This window comes from Fundulus heteroclitus, chromosome 20 (assembly GCF_011125445.2).
Source record: "Fundulus heteroclitus isolate FHET01 chromosome 20, MU-UCD_Fhet_4.1, whole genome shotgun sequence".
NCBI lineage: Eukaryota > Metazoa > Chordata > Actinopteri > Cyprinodontiformes > Fundulidae > Fundulus > Fundulus heteroclitus.
The window spans coordinates 24,360,669-24,375,921 of NC_046380.1; the positions used below are offsets into that span (position 1 = coordinate 24,360,669).

Genomic DNA, 15,253 nt, shown 5'->3' on the forward strand with positions numbered 1-15,253 from the left:
TCAGCACACAAAAAATAACCCAAATACGATTTGAAAATTTTATCTCTAAGCTCTTACAGATATCAGGGATTTAAATTAAAAACAGTTTTCTTCTAATTTTAAAATAATAATGATAATATTAGATCAGCTGTTCACTATAGTCTCATGTCTTGTCAATTTCACAATGAAGGCTTATCTTGAAAATGATTTTGCATCGATGTAATTGGATCGTTAATCATTTATTTGACATATATGCGAATCAATGTATTGTTAGGCTCCTACCAATAACATTATTTTAAAATCTGTCCTTTTACAAACAGGAAGCCAATAAAGTGATTTGAGGACTAGTGCAATGTGATGATTTTCCTAGAGTTGGTCAGGATTCTGGAGAAGCATTTTAGGTGCAGCTGCCAGATTGATTTTTTTAAATAGATTTTTAGACACCCCAACAATAATATAACCTACTAAAAATAAAAGCTTTCACCAGTTTTTCTAGCTCCTGATTGGACAGGAGACTCTCTGTTTTATTATGTGTGTTGGGTTGTGTTGTAAGCTTTCTTGTATTGTAGTAAGCTTATTTAATATTTACTTATGTGTTATTAATTAACCACAACTATGTTTTTTTAAAAAAAAGCTTTGTAGCTTTTAGTCTCATTTAGTTTAATTGAGTCCTTCTTTCTATTCTGGTATTTTTTGGGAAATAATTGTGAATGTTATCTTTTCTGCTTTAAGCTTAAAGAAATTTAAATCATTGAAATTCTGGACACACTGACTCAGTAACTGTAATCGACAGCAGTCATGTGCTGATAAGAGAGGCAGCACTTTATAAATATCTGAGCAAGGAGGGTGCACATAGATGTGTAACAGAAGTGGCCCAAGAATGAAGCCTTGAGGAACCCCAAATGTGACCTATGCTTTTTTAAATTCATAAATGCTTAAAAGGTCTTCCAAAATAAATCTGAACCAACAGAAAAGAGTATCCCACCCAATGATTTGTACTATCAATCAGTATCTTACAATCAACTCTGTTTTATGTATCAATAATCTCCAGCAATCCAAGAATAAAATGCAAAGCATTGCTTTTAAGATGTTCTGTATGTCCTTTGAAACTGCAAACCCAACTAAGGACGGAGATTGCAAATCATTTTAAGCAACATATTTTGCCATGTGAAGTATTTGTTGATGCCAAGCACTTGTAATTTTATGAATCTACTAATGAATTAAATGAACCTTTATCAATGCTGTCTCAGGGTTCTGTGCTGTGGTCGTAATTGAAAGCCGGTCTAGAAAATAGAGAAGAGTGTATCTTTTTTATCAAAAAGGAGTGCAGGAATAATAACTTGTTACTGAGGCATTCTTATGACACTTCTTTAAAAGAGATTTGATGGCTGCAGTTTTCATGAGTCAGGGATTAAATTAACGGAACTAGTTTATTTCAGTTCTGACGAAAATAAGTGAAACATCATATTTGGCAGAGCTTGTCTTCCCCTTTGCTCTTCAAGCCCAATGATTTGTGCAAATGGTCCCACAAAATTAAACAAATCAATTAAGTCTTCAGCTGAAGAATAACATAAAACCCCAGATTGAAAAGTTTTAAACTTGGCTGCCATTTCTCCCAGCAGACAATATCCCAAAGCACATAGTCATTGCAGAAATAACGTTTTAATGTTATTTCAACGGCTCTATGTTAAACATGCTTCTCACCTCTGGGCTGTGAAGTTATCTTCTGCTTTAAAAGTGTAATACAAAGTGTTTTGGTGGTAGAGCTGGAAGATGTTGGCCTCCGCGTCTCCTCCCTGCTTGTCATGTAGCTTCACTGTGAATCCCAGAAGTGGTAAACTCTCTGACGCTACTTTCTCCTGAAGACGAATAAAGTCGAGAACAACAAGTAATTGTCAAATGCAGATCTTTCCTCTCGTGGCTATTCAGCAATGCTGTTTAATGTGGTTTGTAAGAGTGAATGAGGTGCCTTTAAAAAAAGCAATCATGCCAGTTGTCTAGTTAAGGCCACAAACTGTAATTTATTATATGAGGACTTAATGTGATAAACAAGCCCAATTGTAAAAATATATATATATATATATAGTTTTCAAAAAGTAAAAAAAAAATACTCACAAATTGGACTTGTAATTCTATCCAAATATCGTGAAATAAAATTGCGTGCAGTTAGTGGCTGATATAATTTAATCTCAGCGTAAATACAGGGTTAATTTGCAACAAGCCATGTAGCGGACACAGCTAACACGTGGAAGCAGCCGCTCCGGTCAGAGGATATCAAAACTGAGCCTTTTGTCCAACATGCAACGCACTATGAGAAATGTAAAACATTTGTCATAAATGGTGGTTAAAGAATTGCAGATGCTTTATTTTAGCACGGACTTCAAAGTAGATTAGAGTTAATGGGATAAAGCATAGATCTAATGCTGATACAATAATGGAGGTGGCAAAAGACTTGAGACTCTGCAAAGTTTTACTCTTCGCCGAGACTATGGTTCGAAACATCCAGCCAGAACTCCAGAAGAAAGGTTTAGTTTAGAGCATATTTGTGTTAAGAGGGCCAAGTCAAAGTCCAGACCTCCACGACTAATCTTGAGCTACTCTCCGAAGAAGAGTGGGCAAGCATTTCTGTGTCTAGACGTGCACAGCTGGTGGAGAGAGACTCCAAAACACTTACAATTGGAATTATAAGTTTTAACTAAGAAAGCTGAATATACAGTATGGCGTCGGTGCCCATAAGCTTTTTCAAAAAGTATGAATCACATCCCTTTCTCAATGGCAGTGGTATGTTCATAGGTAATGTTTGTGTTTGTGACAAAATGTGAAGGATGGGCAATGCGAGACGCTGTTTGCTCTGCAGGTTTAAGGGGATTGCATGTTTCCCCTCACCTCTTGGGCTCGGTAGGTGTAAAGCACCTTGTCTTTTAGCAGGAACCACAGTCTTTTCCAGTTCCTCTTGCTCGTCTTGCTCCGCTGCAGAGACCCGCTGATGGAGCCTTCCTCGGACACTGCTGCCTGCTCATCAACAACAACTTTCCTTAGTCATCACGACCATGAGAATCAGTTGCATGGTGCGGAGCATCCAGTCTAATTACCTGGGTAAAGGAGACAGTTCCTTTTCGATGTCTCCATATGTTGGGAGGGTGAATATTTTGGAATACGGTGGAAAGAGGACGACTGGAGCGGGTGAGCCGAGGGCTACCTTTGCCTGGGAGCTCGGACACGTCTCCTCCTGTGAAAACAAGCAGTGTCCTTTTAACCAAAAGAGGAAGCTAGATAATAGCAAAATGTTGGTGGATAATTTGATCCCAAGAAGGGATTTCCTTACAGGAAATATACATCTCTTGAGACAACAATTGTTGATAACCTTTGAGTAGAACTAAAACTTTTTACAGATTATTTAATTAGATAAAATAAGGAACTTACAGACACAATCAGCAACTGAACACAAGAACCAGGCTAAGGGTCCCAGACAACTAGAACCATAGTTAACCCATAGAAACAAAGATCACTGACCTAAATATCAAAAACACTTACAAAGGTCTCAAAATGCATAACCTGAAGCTAAATACAGAGCACCGATAAAAGCATTTGCTAAGTCCGTGGAATGATCACAATATCACTAAGCTAGATAATGTAAAATCTTAAAAATATGAAACAAAAGACACTTTCTGACAGAAAAAGAGGCTTTGGAGCCACGCCCCTATAAAATGAAAGGCAGTGCTGTAAATGAATGATGGCATGTCGTCTGGTGCTGCAGCGTGCAACTCCCTTTATCTCTTGACAAAACTTTCTAATGCACTGCAAAACAGACCTAAAAATAAGTAAAATGTTCTTAAAATTAGTGTTTTTGTCCTAGATTTGAGTAGTTAAATAAGATGATCTGCCAATGGAATGAGTATTTTGACCCCTAAAATAAGATAATTAGACATCCTGCACTTGAAGTAAGATGATGGAGATGAGTTGTTCCTATTTTAAGTGCAAAAATCTCATTCCATTGGCAGATCATCTTATTGACCTGTTCAAATCAAGGACAGATACACTCATTTTAAGAAAATATTACTTATTTTTAGTTCTGTTTTTGCAGTGTGGTTATATGTAGAATGGATTGGGTGAGCACTTTTACTTTCCCCAGAGGTTATCTACTCAGAAGTGTGAGTCTCGTGACTTTCCACCAACCAGAAAGGTCTCTACATTCAAATCACGTTTTGCTCCAGGAAAAGGTAACAATTGAAATTTTGGCTTCAAGGGGGGAAACAAACAACAAACCAAGGGTAAAAGTTGAGGACTTAACACAGATACCCACAAATGTTCGTCTCCCATGATAATTAGCTGCTGCAGCAACTCATTTCTGTGTCTGAGCCAAATGAATGAGAGATCATTAATGTGCATCAGTGTTTTTACTTTTCCCATTGGCTTGAACTGATTTTGTAGAGCCAAACATGTGGAAAAAAATAACTATTCGGATTTTTAGTGCCGTGATAGAGTCTTCAGAATGACTGCCACTGCAGTTAAATCCTGGTGAGGAAGACGCGAGCTGATTATGTAAAGAACAGTGAGATAATAATAACAGTTTTGGTCAGCAGCACTCATTTACCATTTTGTAAAATTAGAAACAGACTTGGATAGCCACACAGCACTTTAACATATGTGGTTGACATTTTCACTCTTTGGCAAAATTCAGTTAGGTTCTCAGCTGTCTTGTGGTTGCTTTTTTTTTTTTGTTTTGTTTTTTTTTACAGGATTTTACATATCTTTTAGACTTCAGACGTTGGAGTGACCGTATTTATTAAAAGCAATAACTCTGAACAAAATTAAAAAGAAAAAGCTCAACAAAGTATACTTTATAAGGCCTTTGATTATAATTGATAACGTTGAAGATGTATTGTATTTCATCCAACAGATATTTTGTTTTATTACCTTTCTTTTTTAGCTCGCTGTAACAGTGGTCACACACTTTGGCCATGCGGTCTTTCATGTATTTTAGTGGATATCTGTTCCTGGAGCAGCTTCGGCAAACAATCTGTTTCGTACAACAAAAGATAGAGACAAAAATATTAAACAACCTGTTAAAATATTAGTGCCGTTGCACGTAGAAATTCAGTTTTTTTTCCTGTGCTTTTGTTTGTCCTCTGATTATCTCTTTGTGCAGGTTGAAAATAAATCAGGGAGGGGATTAGATATCTTAGAGTGTCTTTGAGAAAAGGACTTACTCTCCCACAGCTGTGGCAGTGGTGTCTGCGGACAGTGAGGCTGAAGTCTGCAGTGCAGTTCATGCACATCATCACTTGTGAGACAGGAACAAGGGTGGGAGCTTTTTCTCCCAGAGACAGCCAAAGACGATCTCTGGTCTGCAAGATACACCAAAAAAAATCAGGGCTTTGTCCGCACAGATGGCAAGAAATTGCAAATTTAAATCTTTCAATATTTTCTATAATCCGGACAGAAAACAAAATCACAGGCACAGGCTGTGATGTGTAAATGCTTCAAATAAATGTCACTTTATTGGTTGCACCTTGACCACATGGTTTTTGCAGCCATCAACAAGCTTTTGTCATAATTCTGGTTGGACACTCTTCCCATGGAAAAGGAGGTTTTATTCACACTGCAAGCTTTGTGACGGCCATCCCAGAAACCTAAACCTGCAGTATCTAAAACCAGTTTTGATCTGTCTTTAGGGATCTAAAACTACTCCAACTCAGATGAAAGGAAATTGGTCAGGATGTTTAAGATCAATCCAAAGGTTTAAGTTTATCATTAACTAAAAGATTCTGGGACACCAGAAAGGGTGCTGACCAAAATAAAGGCACCTGCTATTAAGATCAACACCTTCAAACACGAGTGAAATTTGTAGCTTCCCAACTTGACAATTCTGACCAAAAGTTTCATGGTCAGAGCAAATAAACCACGATAAATATGTTTGGAGGAGTGAAAATTAGGCCTTTTGATCCAAAAACTCTGTAACTGCATTTTGGTAAGAGTGTATTTTGCTGTGAGCAGTACTGAAGCACAAAGTGGATGATAAAATGAAGAGGGAGGTCCACCTTCAAAATGTTAAACCTCATCTCAAACCAACAGTTAGACATTTAAAATGCTGGAAAACAACTGGGGGCTCACGCATTCATCAAAAAGGGTTTTGATGCATGATGATAAAACCAAAATGATATTACGTTTCAGGAATAACCCCAAACTCGTACCCTGTATTCTGAATGAATACAACCATTTTTAATAAACAAACATTTCCGGCATCCAGGATTATGCAAGAACCTCGCCGAAGGCCACAAAAGGTATCAGGTTTCTCTGTAACTCACTAAGGGGCATTTATTCCAATATTAATAGAGGTGTTTCTGTATTTTAAGCCTGTTTGTATAATCCCAACAGTGAATTAGCTACAGAAAATGTACAAGAAAAATTCTAACCTGTGCGCCGAATTACTCTTTTTTTTAAAAATCACCAAATATGTACATTGTATCAACTTTCCACCGACAAACAGTTCAGGTGTATTGATAAAGGTCCAGAAATAATTTGATATACATGCACTTGATGACAGCATGTGAACTTAATTTGATGATGCAGAGACATGAGATATTCTCACCTCTCCAGAGCTGCTGCTCACTGACACAGAACCTCTTGCTTGTTCGGTCACTGTGCGGTTAAGAGTATAATACCAGTCCTCTCGTTCAAGGAAAGAGCTGCGAACAAGTACAAACACACACACACACCTCTAATGTTCTGATCTGAATGGTTTAACTGACTTATTTTACAATCATTAGATTATTTTGGTGTAACCCACCTGGCAGATAAAACAATGGAGATGTCCGATCCCTCTATTTTTAAGGCATTTTGGACATTCGGGATGTTGGGTTTACTGACCTGTTTATTTAGTCAAAAGACATCATTAATCAAATAGTTGAAAGAGAGAGGCAGAGGAAACACGGCGTGCCTTTTATATACACGGGATTTTGAAAAGAAAAGTAGTTTGAAGTTTAATGAGAGAACAACTCAAGATGAGAAACCAACCTTCAACTCACTGAGGGGCAACGTGTTCTTCAGTCTGTATTTCCCATCCTGCTGGGGGTAAGTGTACAGCAGCACGTCGTTCATCTGAAGAAGAAGAAAGGCGCTCACTTTAAACCGTGTACAAGAAAGGGTTAAACAACTCCAACCAAGATTAACTGTTAAGAGTCAGAAAAAAAAAACGGGAAAAGGTCACCAGACTAAATTACTCATGTATTAACTACAAATCTCCAGTAGGTGTCGCTACATACCAACAATAAACATCCACTACTGTGGGCTTTATTCCATGAAAGGAGTACTGGAATTCCCTACCTTATGTTAAAATGAAAATGATCATTGTTGAATAATCACAGTGATCCGATTCACCTGGTATGTAAGAATACATTTTAAACACACTGAATCCAATCAGATCATCCATTTCCTTTCTATTCATACACTATGAAGAAAACTTTATAATTTTCCAGTAGAGCAAAATATTTGTTTGGTTTAGATAATCATTTTCAAGCAGAAAATGTATATGTAATAAAACCTTTTTGGGAGAGATCTATATATTTAGACACATTATGTTGGATATGTTTTTTTTTTTTTTTTCCACATAAACCGAACATCATTTGACTCGTTATCTCCGAGTCTAGGTACCTTGCATCCTCTTCCTGCCGAGTGCTTTTGCAGCAATTGAAGAGACACTCGTAAACCTCTTTAGAATCTGGGCCAACAACGCAAACTTTTAAATCTCACAGTAGGACACCTTTGATTACAGTCTGGATAATTTACAACACTGGCATATAAATGTGAAGTGGAAGAAAAATGATACATGGCTGTCAATTTTCTTTCTTTCCTTTTTTTTTTTACCCCAAACACGAATCTAAGAAGGGTATGCATTTGTATTTAGGACCGTTTACTCTGAAACCACCTATATAAAGTCCATCAGAACCCGTTTTCTTCAGATAATAAATGTGGAGGAACTAGCCTGTCAACAAGTCAACTCTTAGTTCTGCACTACACAATCAGGTCTTTATGGAAAAGCAACTAAATGCAAGCTGCTCCTAAAATAAAGTTACATGAAGTCCCATGAGGAAGAATGCCCTCTGGTAACATTAGATACAGTTTTGACAATTTTGACCGACATGTGAAACATAATGCATGGTGGAAAATATTGCCGTAAAATGTCCAATTCACTGACTGATGACCTTAACGTCAAAGGCTGCAACAGGTGGTGTTGCAAGGTTGAGCAATTGGATCATTAAGCAGCTCGATTAAACACTTCTTCCTTTTCCAATTATCTATTTTTTCTCTCACCGTTTTAGCGAGTTTACACTCAGGTAGCTAATAACATGCACATGTGAAGCACGGTTAGACGTCTGCGCGGCTCTTTCAGATCTCAGGGAGCTAAAAGATCCCTGCAGCCTTCCTTCTGCCGGCAGTGAAGCACCGGTTCAGGAACCTCACGTTCAGAAACATCCTGCCAGGAAACCCCTGCGCCGTATAAGCTCAGTCTGGACATGAAAATAGATCAGGCTGCAAAACTCCCCGCTCTATGTTTTAAACGTATGTTTTATTTAAAAAACTAAAACCTGTAAACTGTGCAGTGTTTTGCATGCATGAAATTGCAGCGATTAACTGTGTGTGTGTGTTGCAGTAGAATGCTAGCAGGAAGTAGCCTTTACCAAAAACAAATGTCGGGGCTGGCGACTCTTCCTGCTGACCTTCATCAGGGTCCCCTCCTTCACAAAAACCTGACAGTTCGAAAGAAAAGAAAAAGAAACACGGTTGAATCAAACGAGGCTCCCCTTTGCAGCCCCTCTGATCCTGACAAACGCAGTGCATCTGCAGCCGTCTGGCGGTGTTATTTTAGGCCTGGCCGGTCGGGTATTCCCATCTCGCTGATTGTGTGAAAAGGCAAAAACAAGGGGTGGTGGTGGGGCAGACAGGGCGTGCTGGCAGAAAAAGAAAGACTCAGACAGAAAACAATGCTCTTATCGCTCATACCCTGCCAGGATGAATCAGGTCCCGTGGGCTGCGAACACTGTACGCTATGTTGATCAGACGCAACAGGTTCTCCTGAAAACCAGACAAAACAGCACACAGAGTGATAGAAATGATAAATCAAAATACAAGAGATGAGATAAAAGAGTCAGAGGATACTGCTGTCGTCACCCGAATCAGCGGACAGAACACGTTTTGTTGACTTTACATCAAGATGGAAGGGCTTTTTTACTTGTAGGTATGAGTGGCTACTGAAAAACGCCACGTGATAGTGACTATAAAACTGTGCATCACAGCAAAACGTTACTCTGGATGCTAATAGGCTCATGAAAACATTTTTTAGAGTTAACCTACAGCAAGATTTCATGTTAAATTCTTGCATTAGTATTTGCTTAAAAATGTTTTACAGATGAGGTTAAAGTAACATAATCCCTTTCCTTTCTTTTGCTCTCACACAGCAACACACCCAGGACTCCTGCACTGTTTACACAAGAAAATTGCACATTTCTCTAGACTAAAAGTGTAAATTTTTAAAGTACGGAGTGAATACATGGCTACAGTCTGGCTTTAAAAGTGTAACTTGCAGATTCAGATTGCAGTACTTTTAGAACCTGTATATTTATTCTTGGTACAAGCTTGTGATATAAATTACGCTCAGTGACGTAAAAGTTAATCGGCCAAACTTTGTTGCCTAGCTTTTTATCTCACCGACGTTACATCGATAGCCTGTGATCTCTTGTTGCTCCTCTCGGATATTATTAAAGGACACGCTATTCTGCTGCTTAAAATGCAGAGTTGGAAACGAGAGAAGCTGTGCATGATTGGGCAGGTTGGCCGCTTTATGACGCAGGAAACAGAAGGACCTTGGAGACTATGGGATGCATAACAAGGACTGAAGAGAAGCGCTTCTCATTTGCATAGAGTCCGATTATTTTCATTCATGGTTTTTTTAAAAATGCATCCGTGTTGTCCTCAAGGCCCTTCTTCTCATACTTAGTTTTGCTCTTGTATTCTGTGCTGTCGGTAGAACAGATTTGACCTAATTTCATTCCAGCAAATCCTCACTGTTGGCTCTATATGCAGCCGTATTTGACACTTACCCCATGTTTTAAGCTGTCATTGACTTGATCTGCAATGTCCGACATGATTGCTACAGCAGCTGTGGAAGATGAACAAACGCAGGAGAAGGATCAGTCCCAACAAATGCTCAAAAGTACTGGGAAGTTTTGCAACGCTTTGTCTCCATGTAAAAGGTAAACTAGGGGGCCTGGAAGCGTCTGAATGTTTTGACTGGGACGACTCTCTTATCGGTGATACGGCGTCAGATAGCGTTGCAGCGGCTCGCCTCCTGATGTGTCACACATATCAGTGTTCAAGCAGAAATGAGCTGCTGTGGCTGTCGAGTGGGTTAGCACTCCAAACAGAGACACCTAAATTGGCTCTCTGATGGCCGTTCCTCCATGCCAAATGAGCAGAAATAGGTCTGCAGTGAACATAAAGCCACACAAAGAGTCTTGTAGAGCTCCCCGGCGGCACTAAGAGAGAGTGTAAAGTGAGCAGCCGCCGGACAGGAGGCTGTGTTTTGTTTGTGTTACAGCAGCATGTTTACCGTACCTTGGGTGTCTTCATATTCCTGGGAATCAGGGGAGAGGTTGTTCAGATAATCTGCAAGCAGAGCAGAGGGGGAAAATGAATACCTCCAGAGCAAATCAAAAAACAACAAAAACAACAACAACAAAACGCATCCATCATCTATCATTGTTCTTTTCTCAGAAGGAAAATCTGTCATAATGTGATTAAATATTTAGTTTTTATATATTTTTTGTATTTTAATTCACTCACCTGTGAGGAGCAGGCGATACTGAGCCACACGCACAACAACCTGCAGGAGCTGCTGTTTGAAAGGGACTCTCTCCCCGACCGGGTTCTGCTCCTAAAATAATTAGAGTTTAACGAGCACACTGGGAAAAAAACTCCATCATTTTAGTTTCATTAGACCACCGGACATGTCTCCAAAAATGTAAACGTTTAATTGTTTTATCCTTAAATCTATTTGCAAACTATGATCTGTCGTTTTGTATTGCTTCTTCTTCTTCTTCTCTGAGTGGCCTTTCAACCCAATTTAACAGAGCAGAGGTTCCCAAACTTTTCATCTTGCAATCCCCAAAATAACAGAGCCAGAGACCGACAACCCCATATTGGCAAGTGAGATATTATTATTTATTTTTTTCGTTTTAAAATTCTGAGAATAAAGTATTTTCTAAGAACGCTTACATAAAAGTGCAGCCTTTACTGCATTGAAATGAAAAATGTGCGGCATCTTGTAAAGTGATACTTTGATATCATTATCACAAATGAGAAAATGCTAAATATTTTCAGCACAACAGCATCAAATCATCTCTTGACCCCCAAATCGCTGATGGTGGTGGTGTGTGTGTGTGTGTGTGTGGGGGGGGGGGGGGGGGGGGGGTTACTAGTAATCTGCCAGTCATAGCCATCAAAGACGTTAGTGTGGAGGGCTAAGCCTGCAATAGACAACGTCATTGTCCTACAGCTGACCTGCTGACCAATCAGCTGCTAGCATCTCTTTGATGAGCCATACTGACAGTGTTGGCTATTTCATGATGAGTCGTGCCATAGAAAATATCAAATAATCCATCCGTCCATTATCTATACCCGCTTATCCGAGCAGAGTCACGTGGGGTCTGACGTCTATCTACAGCCGTCATTGGGAGAGAGGTTTGATACACCCTGGATAGGTTGGTAGTCTATCACAGGACTTGAATAATTTAATACTAAAAAGATTATTTGTAATTTATGATTTAAGTTTTATTGACAGGAATACTTTATGTTGTGATCTGAATATAATTAAACTAGGGATGTTTATGAAGGATAAAGCTCAGTGGGAGCAGGACATTTGTAAGAAACAAAACTGTTTCTTACTAAACTGTTTCTGAACTGGTGCTCTTCCTCTGGTGGTTGAGCTGGGCAGATTCAAAGGGGTTCCTGACAACCAACATCTATGTATGTTTTGTGAACTCAATGTGGTTGAGGAAATATTTTGTTTACAAAGAAGCAACAGAAAAATCCTGATTTGTTTTGGTTGTCTGAAGCAGATATGTTAGGGCGGAACATATCTGCTACAGTCTCATGAAGAGACTGTAGTTCGAGCTAGATTTATTAAAAACGCTTGGCAATTCTTGGCAGAGAATTTTGTATCCTTCATAAAAAATAGGTTTGTTTTGTAATTTACATCAGGTAAATGTTTGTCTTGTGGTGTGATTTTTGTTTGGTGGACGTTTAGTGTTCTTTTTTTGTACTGTAGTTGTATAGCGTCTTGTAAGCCTATGCTGGCTGGGTGACATTGTGTACATAATACTTTAATCAATCAATCAAAATATAATTCCATTACATTTAATAAAAAACATCAAGTTTAATTGCTGATTAATTTAATGTTTAATTTAACTGTGGATATAGTAAATTGACATTTTACTTTAATTATACATATATTTTACTTATTCTATCTATCTATCTATCTATCTATCTATCTATATATATATATATATATATATATATATATATATATATATATATATATATATATAAACACGTTTGTTTTGTTTTGATGAACAAACATCTTCTGAATGGGGGACCTCTGAGGGCCAAAACAGCCACCTGTTAAGTAAATACTTTTTCAATAAATATTTTTATATCTGATCATACAATATATATATTTAAAGTTTATACATATATATATGATCAGATATAAAAATATTTATTAAAACAGTATTATTTAACAGTTTTGGCCCTCAAATGTCTCCCATTCAAAAGATGTTTGATCATCAAAATCAACATGAAAACTGATCTTTCTCAAAAGGAGTGTCAGGGTAGGGGATATTTAACTCTCTAATCGCTATAACTGTTTAGGATATTATTTCATTTGAGATTCAGTTCATGCTCCAGACCTGAGCAGTGTGGATTTATCTGTGTAACATACTCCTTAGCTTTCAGGACCCAAGACCTTTTGACTTGCAAACAGCAGGTAAAAAAAATAAAAATTAAATATTGGATTTTGACTAGCCTCAGTGTGAGGGATGAGGGGGAGGGACAAAACATTTTATCACCCGCTTCACATTTAAAGGGCAAACAAAACAGCTGCCGGCATTAATAAACAAAGCGTTCAAGGGAATCAAAGGACATTTACAACGCTCGGGCTCTTAAATCTGACAGAAAACTGCAGAGCTCTGCAAAGACTCGGTGCGGCCCCTCTCCTCGTTGGTCAATAAAACGTAGAGGAAACCTTTTACACTCCTGTGTTCATAAATGACACACACAGGCCCACTGGACATTCGTCTGCAGGCTGCATTATTACAAAGGACAGGAATAGTTTGTATTACTACTCCCTGAGGGGGATAAACAACCTTAGCATTGATCTGTGACAAACTCTCAACTTACATAGAAATGACTTTATTGTAAATCTAAGTAGTGAACAAATGCCGCAGCTTTTTATTTTCTGCTTTTAAATATTTTAGGATTCGTTTCATAACCTAAAGAGAGGAAATAAAATAAAAATAATTCACCTTGTGGTGAGAAAATGCTTTCATTCAAGGAGGGTAATACTTTATGATAAAGTTTAGTTCATCAAGGTTTTTGTTTATTTTTCCTCTGTCAGATTTGAAGAACCCGAATATTTTAAACGTAAAATTACAACCAAAGACGTTACATTATGAAAAATAAAATAAATAGCATTCCGGACCTCAAATTTCTGAACGATAGCTGCAAACGCAGGCGAAGCTCTGCAGCTGTCCTCCAGCAAACCCATGCTTCTGTCATAGTGGCCGATGTAAGTGGTGAAGACCAAGAACTCTGCTCTCCTGGACAGGAAAATATCAGCAATCCTTTGGCTGTCATCCCTGGATGGTAAGAAAACAAACGTAGAACCACGCAGAGAAAGCAAGAAGTTGTCAAAGTCAGTTTTCAGCACAGAGATTTAAGAAGTTCATCAAAGGTTTTCAGCATTTTCTGTGATATATCAGGATACTGCATGTCTGCGGTTCATTGAGACTACGAGAAAAAGCAAGACTACAGAGAGCAGGAAGGCCAAATAGAGTACAGTTTTATTTTTTAAGCTTTAAATTGGGAAACATCGATTTTCTGAAATCTCAGGGAACTCTCTAAACTCTCTGGAATATACGGAGCCTGAGGTTTCAGTAATTGTGACGGGGCTAATTGTTATTTAGGAAACTAAAAAATGTTTACGTTCTCTTTGTTTTTAAACATTAACACGCTACTACACAGGCAGCATGACATTGCACGTGTTCCTAAATTATATAAAAAATTAACCCTCACAGCAGGAAAGCTTTAACAAAGTATTTTATAATGCTGTTTTAAGGAGAATTTATAACTGCTCTAAAATGGTCGCTGGTCAGTAAAAAGTTTTAGAAAAACCAAAGATCAGAAATCGTCTCTAAAAATCTTGATCGGTGCATCACTTTTTGTTTAAATCTGTCAGTATTTTCTCTGCAAAAGCGTTGTTTGATGCCTGACGACTCACCAATGTCGGACTCGACTCTCCAGATCGGTGAGGATTTTGCTGTGCAGCATGTAGACATCAGGCAGCTCGTTGAGGATCTCTCTGAGCCTCTCGTCGTCCATCGCAGGCTGCCCATCGTCCCCAACTGCAGAGCCCACTGCTTTCCGAAAGTCCTGACACAATCACAAGAGTAGGGAAATTAATTTAATGATACAATTCAAGCCTAAAATTAAGACTCAGAGTTTTCATCTTCCTTACATCTCCCATTGCTTTCTTTTTTTTTGTTCCCTTCCTCGTCTACAGGAGAATAACCGATCATGTTTGATAGCAGTGAGTACATCAGGTGTTGTGTGAAGAAATCTCATCATGGCTTACAGAACCGAACCTCCAGTAGTTTAGGTTAGTCGTTAAATTCCCTCATCGGGGGAAAAATGAAAGAGCAAGTTTTGCTTTTTATTTTAAGTAAGTAAACTTTATTTATATAGCACCTCTAACAGGATAAAAAAGTGCTACACAATAAAAACAACATTATACATGCAACATCATAGCATGAAATTAGTTAAAAACTAGCCAATCTGAACAAATGGGTCTTCAACCGCTTCTTAAAAGAATTAACAGTTTATTGAACTTGCCTGCTGAGGCAGCACCTCTTTTCATTTTACTCTAAAGTACATTTGGTGAGCAGACAGCTTTGACTGCAGCTTTATTACCAAATGTGCTTGAGCCACAAAACGATGGCCA

The 15,253-nt window shown here is 38.3% G+C and overlaps 1 protein-coding gene across 1 annotated transcript in view; it reads right to left on the reverse strand.

The window, feature by feature from the left end:
- Nucleotides 1-15,253, reverse strand: part of LOC105927117 (FYVE, RhoGEF and PH domain-containing protein 5) — a 35,828-nt gene that overhangs the window by 2,643 nt on the left and 17,932 nt on the right. The window contains exons 6-20 of the mRNA XM_012863725.3: nt 14,534-14,685; nt 13,736-13,892; nt 10,822-10,912; nt 10,594-10,644; nt 10,080-10,138; nt 8,983-9,054; nt 8,661-8,729; nt 6,997-7,080; nt 6,770-6,849; nt 6,572-6,668; nt 5,190-5,327; nt 4,897-4,999; nt 3,072-3,208; nt 2,866-2,991; nt 1,684-1,838 (exon numbers count right to left, since the gene is read on the reverse strand). Of these exons, the coding sequence (XP_012719179.2) occupies nt 1,684-1,838; nt 2,866-2,991; nt 3,072-3,208; nt 4,897-4,999; nt 5,190-5,327; nt 6,572-6,668; nt 6,770-6,849; nt 6,997-7,080; nt 8,661-8,729; nt 8,983-9,054; nt 10,080-10,138; nt 10,594-10,644; nt 10,822-10,912; nt 13,736-13,892; nt 14,534-14,685 (1,571 nt within the window). The remainder of the gene's footprint in view (nt 1-1,683; nt 1,839-2,865; nt 2,992-3,071; nt 3,209-4,896; nt 5,000-5,189; nt 5,328-6,571; nt 6,669-6,769; nt 6,850-6,996; nt 7,081-8,660; nt 8,730-8,982; nt 9,055-10,079; nt 10,139-10,593; nt 10,645-10,821; nt 10,913-13,735; nt 13,893-14,533; nt 14,686-15,253) is intronic.